The 17,971-nt window shown below is 35.6% G+C and overlaps 1 protein-coding gene across 2 annotated transcripts; it reads right to left on the bottom strand.

Annotated features, from left to right (window-relative positions):
* Positions 1-1,747: 1,747 nt before the first annotated feature.
* Positions 1,748-13,132, bottom strand: LOC123529470 (neurogenic locus notch homolog protein 3-like). 2 transcript variants are annotated; one of them, XM_045309815.2, is made up of 13 exons: positions 13,010-13,132; positions 10,084-10,221; positions 9,085-9,213; positions 8,714-8,842; positions 7,267-7,395; positions 6,802-6,930; positions 5,736-5,864; positions 5,325-5,453; positions 4,474-4,602; positions 3,575-3,703; positions 3,160-3,288; positions 2,527-2,655; positions 1,748-1,871 (listed from the first exon to the last, which is right to left on the bottom strand). In XM_045309815.2, exons 3-13 carry the CDS (start codon positions 9,182-9,184, stop codon positions 1,867-1,869), a joined length of 1,266 nt encoding a protein of 421 aa, XP_045165750.2. In that variant the 5' UTR covers positions 9,185-9,213; positions 10,084-10,221; positions 13,010-13,132; the 3' UTR covers positions 1,748-1,866. The 2 variants fall into 2 exon arrangements, with proteins under 2 accessions (XP_045165750.2, XP_045165748.2); XM_045309813.2 differs by having other exon boundaries at positions 1,754-2,655.
* Positions 13,133-17,971: the final 4,839 nt, after the last annotated feature.

Genomic DNA, 17,971 nt, shown 5'->3' with positions numbered 1-17,971 from the left:
ACCTTTGAAAAAACTGTAAACTACACGTTGTTTTTCTAAGATAAGAAGTATTGAAGAAATGTGACCGGTACACAACGGAAGATAAATCACTGCTTGTTTAATATTAAAAGTACACATTTACTGAACTGCGTGTTTTAGGTATGAAATACCCGACTGAAATGGGTTAGTATATTTTCCCGTTCACGACCATGGTTCTTATAGAATACCTAGGGGTAGGGTATAACACGTACTGAGGCATTTTCTTTCTGATCTGGTGCCAGTGGGCTGATCTTGGTCTGCACTGGTCGCAAAGGCAGAATCACTTGCCGCCAGCAGGCTAAAGGTTAAAGTCTTAAACTTAGGCTTTAAATTGCTATTTTTTACTTTATTGTTCTAAAATTAGCTCATAGAGTAATAAAACTTTGTATACTATTAGATATTCATTTTGTAGCTACAGGCAGATCTGCAAAATTCGTTAGTACAGTTATGCTATAAATAAATTATAACAATATGAATATTTGCTTTTCTCCAGTCAAACTTAAAACATTGAAGAAGAAGGGTTTTGTTCTTCGCAAGTGACTGGTAACAACTCAACATGAATCAGAGGTTGAAGACGGAATGACTTGAGACACAACGTCTACAAAGAAGATACGCCTTGCCAGGGGATAGAACTCATGACCCCTTAGAGTTCAAGTAAAATGATTTATTTTATCTTCAGTTGGACTGAGCGGCAACTATATGCATAACACTGACAGTTTTCGATGAGCATTAATAGTCTGATTAAAATCATCTCTTATTAATGCTACGCATTGGATCTGAGGACAGGCTACTGAGACTCACGTTCACCAATCAGAAAATTGCTTTCAACATTTTGAAAGTGAAAGCAGAAGTTTAAAAAAAATCTATATTTAGCCTGGGATTCCGGTTTTCGATACATGATTATTACGTACGGGTTTAGAATTATAAAATGAAAGCTTATAGAAACACATGAGAATTAGTTGTTTTTCCTATTTTTTCCATTCAAAATTAGAAAGCGTTCGTAAGGGGTACCGGAGGTAAACAGCCTAAATTATAAAGCTTTCTATTTAACCGTCAATAAGTACGTGTTCCTCTGTGGTGGCAGGAACATATTTATTGCCGCGGCGGCGCAGGTTCGATTCCCGACTCGGGCGTGATTATTTCTTGATTTCACATTTTTTAAAGATAGTTTAAGATAGTTTAAGATAGTTTAAAAACAAAATCTCATGTTATCATGTTCATAATATGACGAAACTTTTATTCTAAAGAAAAATTATTTGAGCCAAAACTTGAGTCAAGCCACTTTTAGCCAAGCGCTTGTTGAAACGAGTCGTCTGGTTGGTTCAAATAAAATTAGATTGGTGGAAATAAAAATAGCAATATTGGAATTTTCATGTTAAGATATTTATCTTGCATTCATGAAAAATGTTTTCACGATATTTTTTTGTTTTCATGAAAACCTTTTTTTTTATTTTCGCGAAAGTTTTCATGAAAACTAATAGTCAAGTGGTGGCAGTTTTATGCCACCATACTTTTCATTATTTGTACCGTGACTTTATTCATTTTTTGAGTGATGTAATTATTCATATGGATATTATTATATACATCTCGGTTACTTCAGTTTGTCTTAATGTAGGCAAGCACAATACACTTTAAAATTGACCTTTTTATGAAAAAAAAAAGACATGCGAGGAAAAACAATTGCCTGTACCGAATTAATTCTAGGCCAGAATAAAAGCAAATAATTTTGTAGATATAACAAAACGTTTATTTTGAAATAATCATAACAAATATTGTACGATGTAAGTAAAAAATATATAACAACACTATAGCTCGACCATATGCTGCACTGCACCAAGTGTAACACATTTAATCTGTAAAATACGAAATTAAGAACAGTAAAACATACTTGTATCAGCAGTGGTCAAGCCTACATAGGGAATCAATTTAAATATTTATAGGCCAAAGTTTTTCAGACAGTAGTTTAATTAATATGAAAATATGGACGAGAAAGTAAAGGTTCTTCCCCGCCCAACCTCATAAACAATGTATTTTTGAGGGACAGCTTTACCAGAATGGGTAACTTCACGTTCGGGGAAATCAATATATGTTTTTTTTTCTATTTCCCGAACGGGAAACTTATATCTTGATATAATATTAACTTCTGTTCTATCCAACTTCACTGAATTGATCGTGAATGAAGTTTACGACGCAACAGAATTCATTTAATTGTCTCTTTAATGTATTCTACGAAAAAAAAATAAAAGACCAGAACCCTTAAACAAATAGCCGGATCAAAACTGTGTTTCTTTACGCACATCACTTACTAGGGCCAGTCATCTACGCAATATTTATTGCACCACTGAACCTTAGAGTCATGAGCGATAACACATTAAAGTCATAGACTGTTCAGTAGATACTGTGAAGCAAATTTAAATTTGTTAAAGTAACACGAGCGCAAAACTTAATAAAACATAGGTAAGGGAGATAAATGCTATCCAAAGAAAACAGAAACACCATCATCCTTACTATGTGGGACATGGCAGTTACAGTGTCCGTGTTCAACGTTCGGGTCATGCACTTCGCAGTGAGGTGCTCCGTGATGACATATAATACCAGAGCAATCGCTGTCTACCTTGCATCCTTCACCAGCTCTTTCTGAAAACATATGAACGTACATTTATGTCAAGAAAAGCAGTTCTATAACTGATACTCCTAAATGTGTTGTTCACTTGATAAACAAATCAAAACTCTGTAGAGAAATTGTCATTTGTTTTTGTTATTAAGCATTAAGTCAATTTTTGTGAATATTCAATATTGTTTATAAAATTTATTAGCAGCCTCTAAAAACCGTGATTTGTTAGTAGTGGCGCACTCCGAATAAAATGGAAACATTTCCGATTCTTTTTATGAACGCAAGAGTAATTTGTGGACACCATCAAGGACCATAACACTCGTTTCAATGGTCGAATTCAAATTCTTTTTCTTTATTCACAGCTTCATATTATTGATTACCCGAGTAAAGAAATATATAAGAAATTCACTTAATTAGTGGTAAATGGAAATTTCGACACAGAATAACTCATTTGATTGTCTCTATAATAAAACATAGGTAAGGTAGACTGATGTATCCAGAAAATGTAGAGACACCATCATCCTTACTATGTGGGACATGACAGTTACAGTGTCCGTGTTCACCGTTCGGGTCATGGACTTCACAGTGAGGTGCTCCGTGATGACATGTAATACTAGCGCAATCACTGTCTACCTTGCATTCTTCACCGGCCCTTTCTGAAAATATATGTACGTTCATGTAGATGTAATGAAAGTAATTCTATAATTGTTGTTATTCTCAAAATTGTTGATCCCTTGATATATATTCAACGAAACTCGTAGATAGTTTGAATACTCTACGATTGTTTAGCACTTTGAACAGGCTTTAAATATAATCTGACACAGTATTCTGTATTCATATGTCATGCAAAACAAGCACCATGAACGCGTATACGTAAAGTGCTTTATGATTAACAAACATTTAAAAAAACAAAAAAAACGATCTTAAAAACTTAACACTTACTATGCGGTACATGGCAGTTGCAGTGACCATGTTCATTTTTCGGATCATGGACTTCACAATGAGGTGCTCCGTGATGGCATGTATGATTTTGGCAGTCCATATCTATCTTACACGTTTCTTGAGCCCTTTCTGAAAAATTAGTTTAGTTTTCATTTAGATTTAATCAAACTGATTTAATTAATATCTATGTTATTCCTTAAACTTGACAAACTACGTAAAATATTGAGCAGTATGTCTCGTACGTGCATAATTTTCAAAGGTTATAAGCAATGGTTGTAAAAACAATGAATTGTTTATGGTGGCCCTCCGAATAAAACGGAAACATTTCTGATTCTTTTCATGAACGCGAGAGTAATCTTTGAAAACAATAAAGGACTATAACATTCGTTTAAACGGTCGAATTCAAATTCTGTTTCTTGATGAATAGCTTCACATCATTAGTGATTCTCTGAGTATAGAAATTTAAAAGAAATTCACTTAATTAATGATGAATGGAGATTTTGTCACAGAAGAACTCAATCGATTATCTCTATATTGTATACTATGAGAACAATTAAAGGAGCAGAACATTTGAAAAATGACCGAATCAAATCTACGTTTCTTAACGCACATAATGTACAAAGTAAAGTTATCAAAGAAGCATAACTGAGAAGTCATTTGAATAAATCAGGAGATCGACTGACAAACTGCTATGCCCTCATTTACTAGATCCAATCATCTAATATATTTATTGCATCACTGAACCTTAGAGTCATGAGCGATAACATAGTAAATGCGTAGACTGTTCAGTAGATACTGTGAAGCAAAATCGTTAAAGTAACACGAGCACAAAACTTGATAAAACTTAGGTAAGGGAGATAAATGTTATCCAAAGAAAACAGAAACACCATCATCCTTACTATGTGGGACATGGCAGTTACAGTGACCGTGTTCAACGTTAGGGTCATGGACTTCGCAGTGAGGTGCTCCGTGATGACATGTAATACCAGCGCAATCGCTATCTACTTTACATTCTTCACCAGCTCTTTCTGAAAATATGTGTACATATATTTTAATGTAATAAAAGTAATTCTATAATTGTTATTTCACTTAACAAATATTACGAAACAATGTTTAGAGTTTTTCTGATTCTTTTCATGGAGGAATTAGAAAACAGTGTAAACAGTCCAGGACCATAACTTTCGTTAATGTGACTGAATTTAAATTCTGTATCTTTATTCACAACTTCACATTATTTTTTGATAATCCGAGTATAGAAATCTTAAAGAAATTCACTAAATTAATGGTGAATGGAGATTTCGACACGCAATTTGACTGTAGCTATATCGTATACTACGAAAACAATTAAAGGACCAGAACACATGTAAACTGATCGATCAAAACTGTGTTTCAACACGTTCATCATGTGCTATAATTATGGTATAACATAAAGTTATTACGTGCTATAATTATGGTATAGCATAAAGTTATTAAAGGAGCATAACTGAAAACCATTTGAAAAGAAAATGAGCTCAAATTGCAAAAAGTTTTCTCTTTGTATTATGTAAAACAAACAAGGGCCAATAATCCACGCTATATCAATTGCACCATAGAAGCTTAGAGTCATGAGCGATAAAAGAATCTAAGGAATTGACTTTTAAATAGATACTGTAAAGCAGAATCGTTTCTGTAACAGGACCTCAATAATTAATAAAACTTAGGTATGAGAGATTTAAAATATTAAAGAAAACAGAAACACCATAATCCTTACTATGTGGAACATGGCAGTTACAGTGTCCGTGTTCACCGTTCGGGTCATGGATTTCACAGTGAGGTGCTCCATGATGACATGTAATACCAGCGCAATCGCTGTCTACCTTGCATTCTTCACCGGCTCTTTCTGAAAGTATAAGTATTTGTACATACATGTTAGTCAAGAAAAGCTTTTCCCATACTTCATTTGAAAGGAACACAGTTTGACTAATAAACTGTTATGCGCTTTGCATTATGAAGGGTTTACAAGGGCCCATTATCACGCAATATGAGTAACAGAGCACTTAAGTCACCCACTATTCAGTAGATATTGTGACGCCAAATCGTTAAAGTGACACGAATGAAAAACTTAAACTAAGGTAAGGGAGATTAGATTTTTCAAAGAAAACGGAAACAGCATCATCCTTACTATGTGGTACATGGCAGTTACAGTGTCCATGTTCACCGTTCGGGTCATGGATTTCACAGTGAGGTGCTCCGTGATGACATGTAATACCAGCGCAATCGCTGTCTACCTTGCATTCTTCACCAGCCCTTTCTGAAAATATGTGTAATGTAATAAAATGAATTATATATTTGTTATTTCCTAATTTATTGTCACTTTACAAATAATACGAAACCATGTTGAGAGCTTTTCTGATTCTTTTCATGAACGAATGAGTAATCTGTGAAAACAGTCAGGGACCATAACTCTCGTTTAGGTGACTGAATTCAAATTCTGTATATTGATTCACAACTTCACATTATTTTTTCATAATTTTAAAGAAATTCACTGAACTAATAGCGAATGGAGTTTTCGACACGTCATATGGTTGTAGCTATATCGTTTACTTCGAAAACAATACAAGGGCCAGTACAAATGAAAACTGATCAGATCAAAACTGTGTTTCAATACGTTCACCATGTCCTATAAGTATGGTATAACAAAACTGTGTTTCAATACGTTCACCATGTCCTATAAGTATGGTATAACAAAGTTATTATGTGTATAATTATGGTAAAACATAAAGTTATTAAAGGAGCATAACTGAAAAAAAAAAAAAAAAAAAAAAAAAAAAAAAAAAAAAAATTATGGAAGACAATAACAATGGCCGTTTTCCAATGTGTCACTGTTTGTTAAATGTATGTATTTGTATATATTATATGCTGTTAATGCTGCCCACATAAGTGGGACTTAACATTTGCTTGAATAAACTTGAAAAAAATAAACTTGGAAACTATTTGAAAAGAAAATGAACTCAATTACAAACAGTTTTCTCTTTGTATTATGTAAATCAAACAAGGGCCAATAATCTACGCTATATCAATTGCACCATCGAATCTTAGAGTCATGAGCGATAAAACAGTTAAGGCATCGACTTTTAAGTAGATATTGTAAAGAAGAATCATTTATGTAACAGGACCTCAATACTTAATAAAACTTGGGTATGAGAGATTTAAAATATCTAAAGATACAGAAACACCAATATCCTTACTATGTGGGACATGGCAGTTACAGTGTCCGTGTTCACCGTTTGGGTCATGGATTTCACAGTGAGGTGCTCCATGATGACATGTAATACCAGCGCAATCGCTGTCTACCTTGCATTCTTCACCGGCCCTTTCTGAAAGTATGTGTACGTTTGTTTCGATGTAATGAAAGTAATTCTATAACTGCTTTTCCCAAATGAATTGTTCACTTTATAAATATAACGAAACTATGCGGAGAGTTTGTACGTTACTTATTGTTTATAAGCATTGTCATGTTAGGTAAATACTCAATGATTGTTTATCACGCTGAATAAGCCTTTAAATCTATTCTGATCCACTATTCTGTATTTATATGACATTTGGAACAAACACTACTGGACGTGTAAACGTATGAAAACAGTGCTATATTTTTGTGGTATAATGAAATAAGCACACATCATTAAAAAAAACATTATAAAAATAGTACTTACTATGCGGTACATGGCAGTTGCAGTGACCATGTTCACCGTTTGGGTCATGGATTTCACAGTGAGGTGCTCCGTGATGACATGTAATACCAGCGCAATCGCTGTCTACCTTGCATTCTTCACCGGCCCTTTCTGAAAAAAAATATGTTCGTTTATTTTGATGTAATAATTGCTATTCCCAAATGTGTTGTTAACTTTACAAATATAACATTTATAAAATACAAAAACAATCTGAAAACAAGAGGGTCATGATGACCCTATATCGCTCACCTTGGAATCATCAAGATAAACATTCTGACCAAGTTTCATGAAGATAGGATCATAAATATGGCCTCTAGTGTGAAAACAAGCTTACCTCTGATTTGAGCAGGTGACCTAGTTTTTGACCCATCATGACCCAGTTTCCAACCTGGTGTAGGAATCATCAAGATAAACATTCTGACCAAGTTACATGAAGTTAGGGTCATAAATGTGGCCCCAAGAGTGATAAGAAGCTTTTCCTTCGATTTGACCAGGTAACCTTGTTTTTTGACCCCATATGACCCAGTTTTAAACCTCGCATAAAAATTATCAAGATAAATATTCTGACCAAGTGTCATGAAGGTAGGATCATAAATGTGACCTCTAGGGTGTCAACAAGCTTTTCCTTTGATTGACCTGGTGACCTAGTTTTTGACCCAGTTTCAAACTTGGCTTAGAGATCATCAAGATAAACATTCTGTGAAGGTTTGTATTAAATCAAAGCATTAATGAAACCTCTATATGGCTGAAAGGGCTAAAATAGAAAATGTTAACCCTGAACGCTAGAACCCATGAAGGAATCTACCCGGTTTTTGAAAGGAACCGAGAACTTATTGTGACTTAAGTTGTTAAAATCAATGTAAAATGTCACTTCTGTGTTCACAAGATAAAAATTAACAAATTTTGGCTCTTTCAGGGGTGAATTAGGGGCCGTAACTCCGGAACCTATGGTTGGATCTGACGGTTTCATCATGGAATCCAAACTCTATTGTTGTTTAACATATCTTGCAGGTTTATATCAATTCAAATTATAAATGAAGTCTCTATGTGGCTGCAAAAGCCAAAATAGATAATTTTGACCAAAATTTTGATCCATAATTCTAGAACCCATGATGGGATCTAGTCAGTTTTTGATAGGAACGAAGATATTATGCCAATACAAGTTGTGTGCAAGTTTGATTGAAATTGTTTGCAAAATGTGGCGTGTTCACAAGCCAAAATAGCAAATTTTGACCGTTTATGGGCCCATAACTCTGGAACTCATGACGGGATCTGGCCAACTTTCGAAAGATACCAAGATATTATGCCAATACAAGTTGTGTGCAAGTTTGATTAAGATCAATTGCAAAATGTGGTTTCTATCATGTTCACAATAAATTGTGGACGGACGCCGGACGAAGGGCGATCGCAAAAGAAACGTAATACTTACTATGCGGTACATGGCAGTTGCAGTGGCCATGTTCACCATTCGGATCATGGACTTCACAATGAGGTGCTCCGTGATGACAGGTATGATCTTGGCAGTCCATATCTGTCTTACATGTTTCCTGGGCCCTTTCTAAAAATATATTTTATAAAACTAATTTTATTAATCTTGATTCCGTCACTTGATAAACTACATAACTATTGAGCAGAGTGGCTCGTACGTACATCCTTTTCAAAATTTATTAGCAATGCTCGTATAAAACAATGATTTCTTCAATGTCGCCTCCAAATAAAAACTAAAACATTTCTGATTCTTTTCATGAACGCAAGAGTATTCAGATAAGCTTTTAAATCACTACATAAACATAAACTTACTGTGCGGTACATGGCAGTTGCAGTGGCCATGTTCACCATTCGGGTCATGGACTTCACAGTGAGGTGCTCCATGATGACATGTATGATTTTGGCAGTCCATATCTGTCTTACACGTTTCTTGAGCCCTTTCTGAAAAATATATCATACTTCTTTTTGCAATGAAACAAATAGCATTAAGGGAACACCCTCTTATGTCTATGCTAAGTATTTCAACATTCACAATGTATATTTTGTATGCTCATTTGGTAGTTATTGTAAATAATAAGATCATAAAGATATGCAGTGAGTTCTTATCAAAATATTATTGTAGTATTTAGATTATAATAAGATTGCTTCTGCTATTTTTGTGACGCAACTGTATACAATATCTATCAACATCAACCTGGATTTATTATTTTTCATTTTCAATAGATATATCTTCCCGGCCATTTTATATAGACTGATATTTTAATGTGCCACTCTCCTAGACATTTCTACCATAAATTTTCACTTTATATATAATGAGTATCTTCCATGTAAAGCATTTTTATTTCATTAATTATATGCGTATTCCGAACCGCCTTTCTTATATGGGAAGCCTCCGTGACCGGGTTAGTGTTTCAGGTCGCTATTTTGAAAAAACTTGCCCATAGCCATTGTAGGGTCTTCTTTCACCGCCAAAAACTGGAAAATTGCCGTAATACCTAAATTTTGTGGATGCGACTTTTAATCCAACTTACAATAAACAAAGAAAGCAAATCTCTATACATTTGTATAAGATACCACTGCTTGTTTCCATGGCGACGGGAGCAACAGGATAGGCTTCGAGTTACCTTAACATTTGATCGAAAAATAGACTTAGAAGAAAACGTAAAAATATATAACAATTCAATCGAGGACAGGTGTAGTGTGCATGCTCAACATCCGGTTCGTTGGTTTCACACTGTGTTGACAATAGAGTAGCGAAGTAAGACACCAATGAAGAAGAAAAGCTTTACTAGACTTAAGCGATTCACTTACTTCCGTGATTATGGTCATGACACAGGCATTTGCCCTCAAGGCAAAAATAGTCGTTCCCCGAACATCCCAAGGAAGAGCAATCAGAGGCGGTTTTACAGTGATGAGAGTTTTGGCGGATGGACAACGCCACTGCTGCAGCTAAAATAGAATTGGAAAATCATAGTTGATGTTTCGGTCGAGATATACTGTATTATTGGAAGCATGACAAAACTCGCAAAGATAAAGTGTGTTGAATGTGTAAACTAAATAAATGTTTGGCTGTAAAAATAACTCATGTTTTTTGCGAAACATCCACCAAGTCCAACATTGCAGTAAAAATAAGTCATCAAATGATATTCAGTTAACAAAAACGTTAGATTTGGTGTTTGCATTTACAGAATTAGTAACTTTACTGCAAGTAAAGGTTCGTGGATAGGCATGTCATGATGTTTATAACATTGACTGAAATATCTGATAGTTTATCTTTTACATTTTTTTTTTCACAGAGAAGTCTCATAAATATTACAATGATTAAAACATAAAATACACTTATATTCTAATTTAAGTATTGAATTACAAGAGACTTGTATAGGTTTACAAACATCTAATAACCATATTAAATTACCCAGTACCATACAAATGGTGTAAGTTACAGTAACACTCCTATTAAAATATCACTAAATGACAATAATATACACTTATTGAATGACACTTGCCGGTCAATAGTCAAAACTAATGTCTGAGATCCGAAGGACCGACCGCAATACTTGTGGCAACTGACCGGCAATACTTGTGGCAACTGACCGGCAAGCTATTCAGTAAGTATTTCATTACATGAAATAAGACATTATTTTTCAAAGCTTTTTAAAAACAAATTCACTTATTAGGCTGAATATAGACAGGTCATACCGCACAAAATGGACCGGCGATTTATAAAAGGAGTCATGTAATGGAGCATTATCAAAACCTTACTTAACAAACCATTGTCTGCGTGTCAAACATTCTAAAAGTATTTAATTTCACACTTTGTTTTGCTTTTACTTTTTCATAATAGTTAAATTATAGAAGTCACTTACATACTCATAGTCCGAGTTTCATATGAGCCGTGCCATGGGAAAACCAACATAGTGGGTTTGCGACCAGCATGGATCCAGACCAGCCTGCGCATCCGCGCAGTCTGGTCAGGCTCCATGCTGTTCGCTTTTAAAGCCTATTGGAATTGGAGAAACTGTTAGCGAACAGCATGGATCCTGACCAGACTGCGCGGATGCGCAGGCTGGTCTGGATCCATGCTGGTCGCAAAGCCACTATGTTGGTTTTGTCATGGCACGGCTCATATTAAGATTAAATTGCTATATCAAGGTTAAAAGCTACTTACCAATTAGAACACAGAAGACAATGTACCTGAACATCTTAAGCGATTTATTGCTATAATTGCAATGAATGGCATTTGAAAAATCACAACCCCTTTTATAGCAGAAACATCATATACACAATCTTTACCACCTCAGACCACCTGTGATTTTTCACAGAGGGGAATGATTATGTAAAGTAGCCACAATTTAACCTTAATGTCGTGACTGACCAACACTTTTGAACACTTTTAATGTCCGACTTTAAAGAAATCGTGAATATGAAAATCACGCCAACATATTTATCTTGGTGCTCTGTACAGATTTTTTTTTTTTTGCAATCTTGGGATACGCACTGAGATTTCGCATAACAGAATAGCCTATGGACTGTTATTCATTAGTTTGCAATAATATAAATGAATAGGAAAGTTCATGTTTTACTATTTGATTGTTTAAATGGATGTAAAATGATTATCATTTCTCACTTGATACACTAATTAACGTACTTGCTGACATTTTGTAAAGAAAATTACATTGACCCGAAAGAAAATTCTTACACTAAAAGTGCAACAGATGTGAACAAGTAATTCATTTTGAATTTCTGTCCAGTTGCACGAACGTGATTCTGCGAAATTCATATGTTCACGGCAAGAACGCTATTTTTAATACAGGCTTTCATGCAATATTTGTCCAAAAACTAGGGCTAAAATTAGGGCTATGTTTTGCCAAAGATATTTAACTGGGGGCACCAGTCTAGAACAAAGACGTCACTGCCGAGCACATAGAGCCGAGAGCGGGAAGATACATGTATGGGGAAGGGGGAGTGTGTGTGTAGGGGGGGGGGGGGATACAGGTATGAAATGGTGGCTCAGATGCATTTACTTGTTGTGGTACTCTACTCATTTGAGGGGGAGGGGCTCAGGTGGCTCTCTCCCCGGAATATTTTGAAATACAGGCATGGAATGGTGGCATATGGTGTATTTTTAGGTCTAAATGGAGTGGGTACTTCCCTCTTGTTGGGGAGGGGGGTGGGGGCGGGGTAGAGGGTTGACTCTCTGTAATTTTTTGAGATTCTGGTATGAAATGGTGGCTCTGGTGCATTTACTGGCGGGGAAACTCCGCTCATTTCAGGAAGTCAGGGGGCTCTCCCCCCGAAAGTTTTTGAATTACAGATGGTTGCCTCTGGTGCATTTTGAGGTCTTAATTCTGAGGTAATGAGGAAAAGTTACTCCCCTCTTGAGGGCGGGGTATGGTCAGGGGTTGTTTCCCTGGAAAAAATTGAAATACTGGTATGAAATGGTGGCCTCTGTGCGTTTCTAGGTCTAAATTTTGGGAAAATATTGTAATATGAGGTACTCTTGTGACAACTAATTTGTCAAGGTATAAGCTAATCATTCATACATGTATATTATTCAACATTTTATCATTCAAAAACGTATAGACGTTCATTGTTTCATACGAGAACCTCATTATTGCAGCTTCTTCCGGGTCGTGAAAATGTATGACATTTCACCAAAACGAAAGCTGTTTTATGTATAACTGAACTTTCTAAACTATATGTCAATGACAAACGAATGAATGCATCGATTGCTTACCTAAATAAGATGCAGAATATTCAGTTATTCAGAAATCTCACAAGTATTTACTTTGAAAAACTGACAAAATTTTGTTTGACTGTCGGCGCCACATTCTCTTGTAAACATTGTCGTCATATTTCCTGTTATTGGTAAAACTCTACCATACTGTATCGCCGATCATTTATAGTTTATATTGTGACTTATAAATGGTAGCAGCCCTTTTTACCCAGCGTAAGATTAAGAACATTATAGTAAACCTAAGGGAAGACTATTTCTTGCTCCTCTGGAGTGGCGGATGGTTACACAGAAAGGGAAATTCCGCAGAGTTTCTGATTGGTTGAAAATGGCCATTTCGGTGGAATCCGGGATTCTGATTGGATGGACGGTTAAATTACCGCTTTCAGTCTTGGAATCGAAGTATTATGGCGCGGAACATATAAAACTGCATGCGCACCCGGAACGCCAGCTTTTCACTTTCTATTTTCGGCCAGGACCACCCAAAATTACAGTCATCAAATTTCTTTAATAAATCATTATAAAGTTAACAATACTAACGTAATATTATAATTGACATTTCCCTGGAGGATCAGAGAACCATACAGGAGCCGACCAGCAGCAATGTAAATATAAGTTTAGATAAAATACGGATATCACACAGACTACCAGAACATTTGATTAGATCTATTAAATCAGATTAACATTTAAACTAATATTACTAACCTTACTAAATTTTAGCTATTGTAATTAAATATATTTATTCGTTAAACATACAGCTTATTTATTTCTCCCTTTATTAAATTCTGCTCGACCCTCAGTAAGTATACGGAAATTGTCGTCTGCCGTCGTAGCCGAACGGACGTTAGGAACAGGACCGAGTATCAGTCGTTTTTCCCGTAACAATATTATTCCTTTGCCAAATAGTAGGGTGCATATTTGATGAGTATCCGCCCTCTGACCATATATACAGTTGCTTTTCATCATCGCTCAATGAAGTATATCTATGTTTCATGAAGCTGTAGCCTAGGAACTCACGGAAACCGATAGACGCATCCTCTGTAAATGAATCTTAAAGCATATTAACTTCAATAACTTAAATGGTTCATAATATGCATGACCTTGTGCATTTTTTTTTTTAAAGTTTAGACAGAAATAACTAAAAATTAGGAAGTTTTTTTTAAAAAATAGGGCTTTTTTTTAGGAATTTGGCCCTTTCTTAGTGTTTTTTTATGAATTTTAGAAAGTCCTAAAAAAATCTGGATTTTTTAGGATTTTTAGGGCCACTTGAAAGCCTGCGCGGAACCGTACCATGAGAAAACCAACATAGTGCATTTGCGACCAGCATGGATCCAGACCAGCCTGCGCATCATAGTTCTGGCTACCATAACATAACTGAAGCTGTTTTTATTTTCTGACGGTCGCGTCCATTAAGTTATGGCGAAACCCCATTAGGTTAACTAACCAATGTCAAACTGCAACATCTCGGACAGTCTCTCGTCAGAAACTGATGACGTCATGCAAAAGCTCAGAGCACGTGGTTTTTTTTTTAAAAATCAATCATTGATCAAAATTTTGCATATTTATGTATTAAATTGAATTATAGATATAACCATTTTCAACAAAGTTCATAAAAAGACATACCTTATAATGTTTAAATTCTCAGAAAAGGTCAATAAATAACGACTTTATACCACCCATTTGTTTTCAGAATGAAGAGTAGGCTACACTGTTAAGGTGACAACAGCAATGGCTGACAAAATATTGCTGACAAGGGTACCCATTTGAAACTTGTATGTATAACCTGTGTTCAAATTATGTTGCATGGATTATTTTAAGTCAGATCAAAAGAAAAACAGATTAGAAATATTTTAAAGTAAAAGGTGAGGTCTTTGCATTTCATTTTATGAAATTCTAGTGACAGACTTCTGGCACGATTCCTGGTTAGGTTTCAGTATGGGCTTTGTTTCAGCTCAGAGATCCGTAACAGCATATAAACATCTCTGAGCTGATTTTTTAGCCATTTCAAAACCTTTTGCAATTAGAGAAAACGTTAGCGAGCAGTATGGATCCTGACCGGACTGCGCGGACTCCCAACACACAAACTAGGCACTATACGGTTGGGCCTTACTCTTAACTTACGTAGTAGCAGGGTAATGGGCGCCATCTTTTGAAAACAAGTGTCTTTTCTATTGAAAAGGTCATACTGATAACTTCTCCTGAAACCTGAAATACGGCTCAGTATTTGGCTTTTGAAAGATCCAAACTTATCACGTTACCGCTTCCTACACGGTTCTCACACATCCTAATAAAAACTCCTACTCAAAAATACCTTTCTAACTCCATTATTCGAAGAACAGCTCGAGCTAAATTGCACTCTCCCATTCGTCGGCGTCAGCGTTCCGATTTAGTTTAGTTCTTGCATGTAAGCTGGAATCTCCGTAACCACTTGTGGGAATAGATTGAAACTTTACACTTATATACTGTGACGAACTGACTTACAGTGATCAGGTTCCGTAACTTTATTTTGCTTTTTTTTTTTTTTACAAAATTATGCCTCTTTTGCGACTTAGCAATTTTTGGTTAAGTTTTTGCATGTAAGCTGGCACCTCAGCACCCACAAATGGAAATGGATTGAAATTTCTCATACTTGTTAACTGTGATAATCTTGCACACAGGGTCTATAACTCTTACTTTGCATTTTATACAAAATTATGCCACTTTTTCGACTTGAGATTTTAAATTAGTACCCATTAATGGAAACTAATTAAAACTGCACACAACTGTCCACTGTGGTTAATTGCCATGCACTGTACAGGTTCTGTTTCGCATGTTAACACAATTATTCCTCTTTTTGATTTTAGTTTTCATTAAATAAGCTTTCTATAGTGACAAGGCTGTTGAATAGTTAAGCTGTCTGTCCTCCGAAAGTTCTTGGTTTTACGTTTATTTGTCACTATATAACTGGCAACCATATTTTCCAGGTTAAAACCCACTAGACTTTAGGATTTTGCATTCACAAGTTAAAAAAATCACCTCTCCTACAGAAATGCTACAACACTTTCTATAAAGAGATGACCATTTTATTGAAGAAGAGATCTGCAAAGCGAGAGCAATATGTACCCGAAGATCTAGATCAGCGAAAGAGGAGGTAAAATTTAAAGATAGGTTTTTCTTGGGTGTGTGAGCTGGAAGGTAGTGGGGGTGGGGGTGTAGAGTAACTCATTACCATCCACCTCAATATAAGTTTAAAGTCAATACCTTGAATGGTTTTGATTAAAATACAAAGACAGATTTTAACTCAATTTGTAACCTTGCCTTTGTACCGGCCAAGTTTGTCTCATTGCCACCTACCTACATGCCAAGTGCAAAATCAATACCTCGAATGGTTATTAAGCTATGCGATGGACACAAAATATGACGGAGAGATCTGCCTTGCAAGTCAATACCTTGAAAAAGTTTTAAAGTTGTGCTCTAGACACAAAATACAAAGGACATTATTGAACTCAATTTGTGACCTTGACCCCTGCCCAACAGAGCAAGTTCATACGCTATGCAATAGTCTTATCGCCGCCTACCTATATGCCAAGACTGAAGTCAGTACCTTAAATGGATATGAAAATATGCTCTGAACACGAGCTACGAAGGACAAATACGACATTCGAGCTCCACTTGTGACCTTAACCTTTGACCTGGCTCATACGCTCTGCACATTGACTCATCGCAATCTATTTATATGACAAGTTTAAACTCAATACCTTGACTGGTGATTGAGTTATGCCCCGGTCACGAAATACGAGGGACGGAGAGACGGCTAGATATACAGACGCACGGACTGACAGACGCACGCGACATCACATAATACGTCTGTTTTTTTTTTTCAGAAACGGGCTTATAAAAATGCTGTCAAACTCAGACAAAAATGTAAATAATGACATTCATAACTTTAAACTCTAATATGAAAAGAAAATCTGTTAGAATATTACCTTTTATTTGGATAAAACTTGTGAAACTTTAGACAAAAATTTATCTCAAAACTCACCAGAACGCAGGATTTAGCATTTAAAAACTCTTCTTTTTCCGGGGCAGACCCTTAACCCACGTTTAGAATTATTTTATAATGCTTACATTGTCCCAACCTATAACCCTATTTCAGAATTGTTTTATAATGCTTACATTGTCCCCACATGTGACTAGGGATGCATTACCTGGAATAAAACTAACAAATCAGATCTGTGTAGCTAACAAAACTGCAGAAAAATACAACAGCCTGAATCATTTTAAAGATGCTCTGAAAGCTTATTCTCTTAAAATGTTTCTTAAATGGCTGTTAGTTTTAAATCTTTTCCAAGTCGATGCAAGTAAATCGCAGGATTTACGGTTTAAAAGGCACTGAATAACTTCACACCTATGTATATTTCGGATCTTATTTTATTATCTCAAAAGAAGACATACATTCTGAGATTAACACAGAAAAAAAACTCTATTCCGTAATACGTCCCCTTTTCTTCAAGACGAGTGTATAAAAGAAAGAGCTAATCCTGGTGAAATAGAAGAGCTACACCAGTTAAATAGAAGAGTTAATTAATACCAATGAATTAGAAGAACTCATCTCAGTGAAACAAAAGAGATAAGTCTAGAGAACAAGAAGAGCTATCCCAGCAAAGTAGAACAGCGAATCCCAGTGAAATAGAAAAGCTGATCCCAGAGAAACAGAAGAGATAATCCTAGGAACAAGAAGAGCTATCCACGTTAAATAGAAGAGCTTATCTCAATGAAATAGAAGAGATATTCCAGCGAAATACAACTACCCCCAGGAAATTCAAATGCTAAAAGCAACTTCTAGATGCAGTCGCTCATCATTGTTTGGCATCATATGAGGCCAAGAAAGCCTTGTCACTTCAGTACATTTTCTTTTGTTGGTTTCTTTTGCGAACTTGTATTTTACGTGTTCAGTTTGGTTGTGAAAGCAAACCTGTTTACGGG

Source organism: Mercenaria mercenaria, chromosome 13 (assembly GCF_021730395.1).
Source record: "Mercenaria mercenaria strain notata chromosome 13, MADL_Memer_1, whole genome shotgun sequence".
NCBI lineage: Eukaryota > Metazoa > Mollusca > Bivalvia > Venerida > Veneridae > Mercenaria > Mercenaria mercenaria.
Note: the sequence above shows the minus strand (reverse complement) of the source record. Positions and strands in the feature narration are given on the sequence as shown.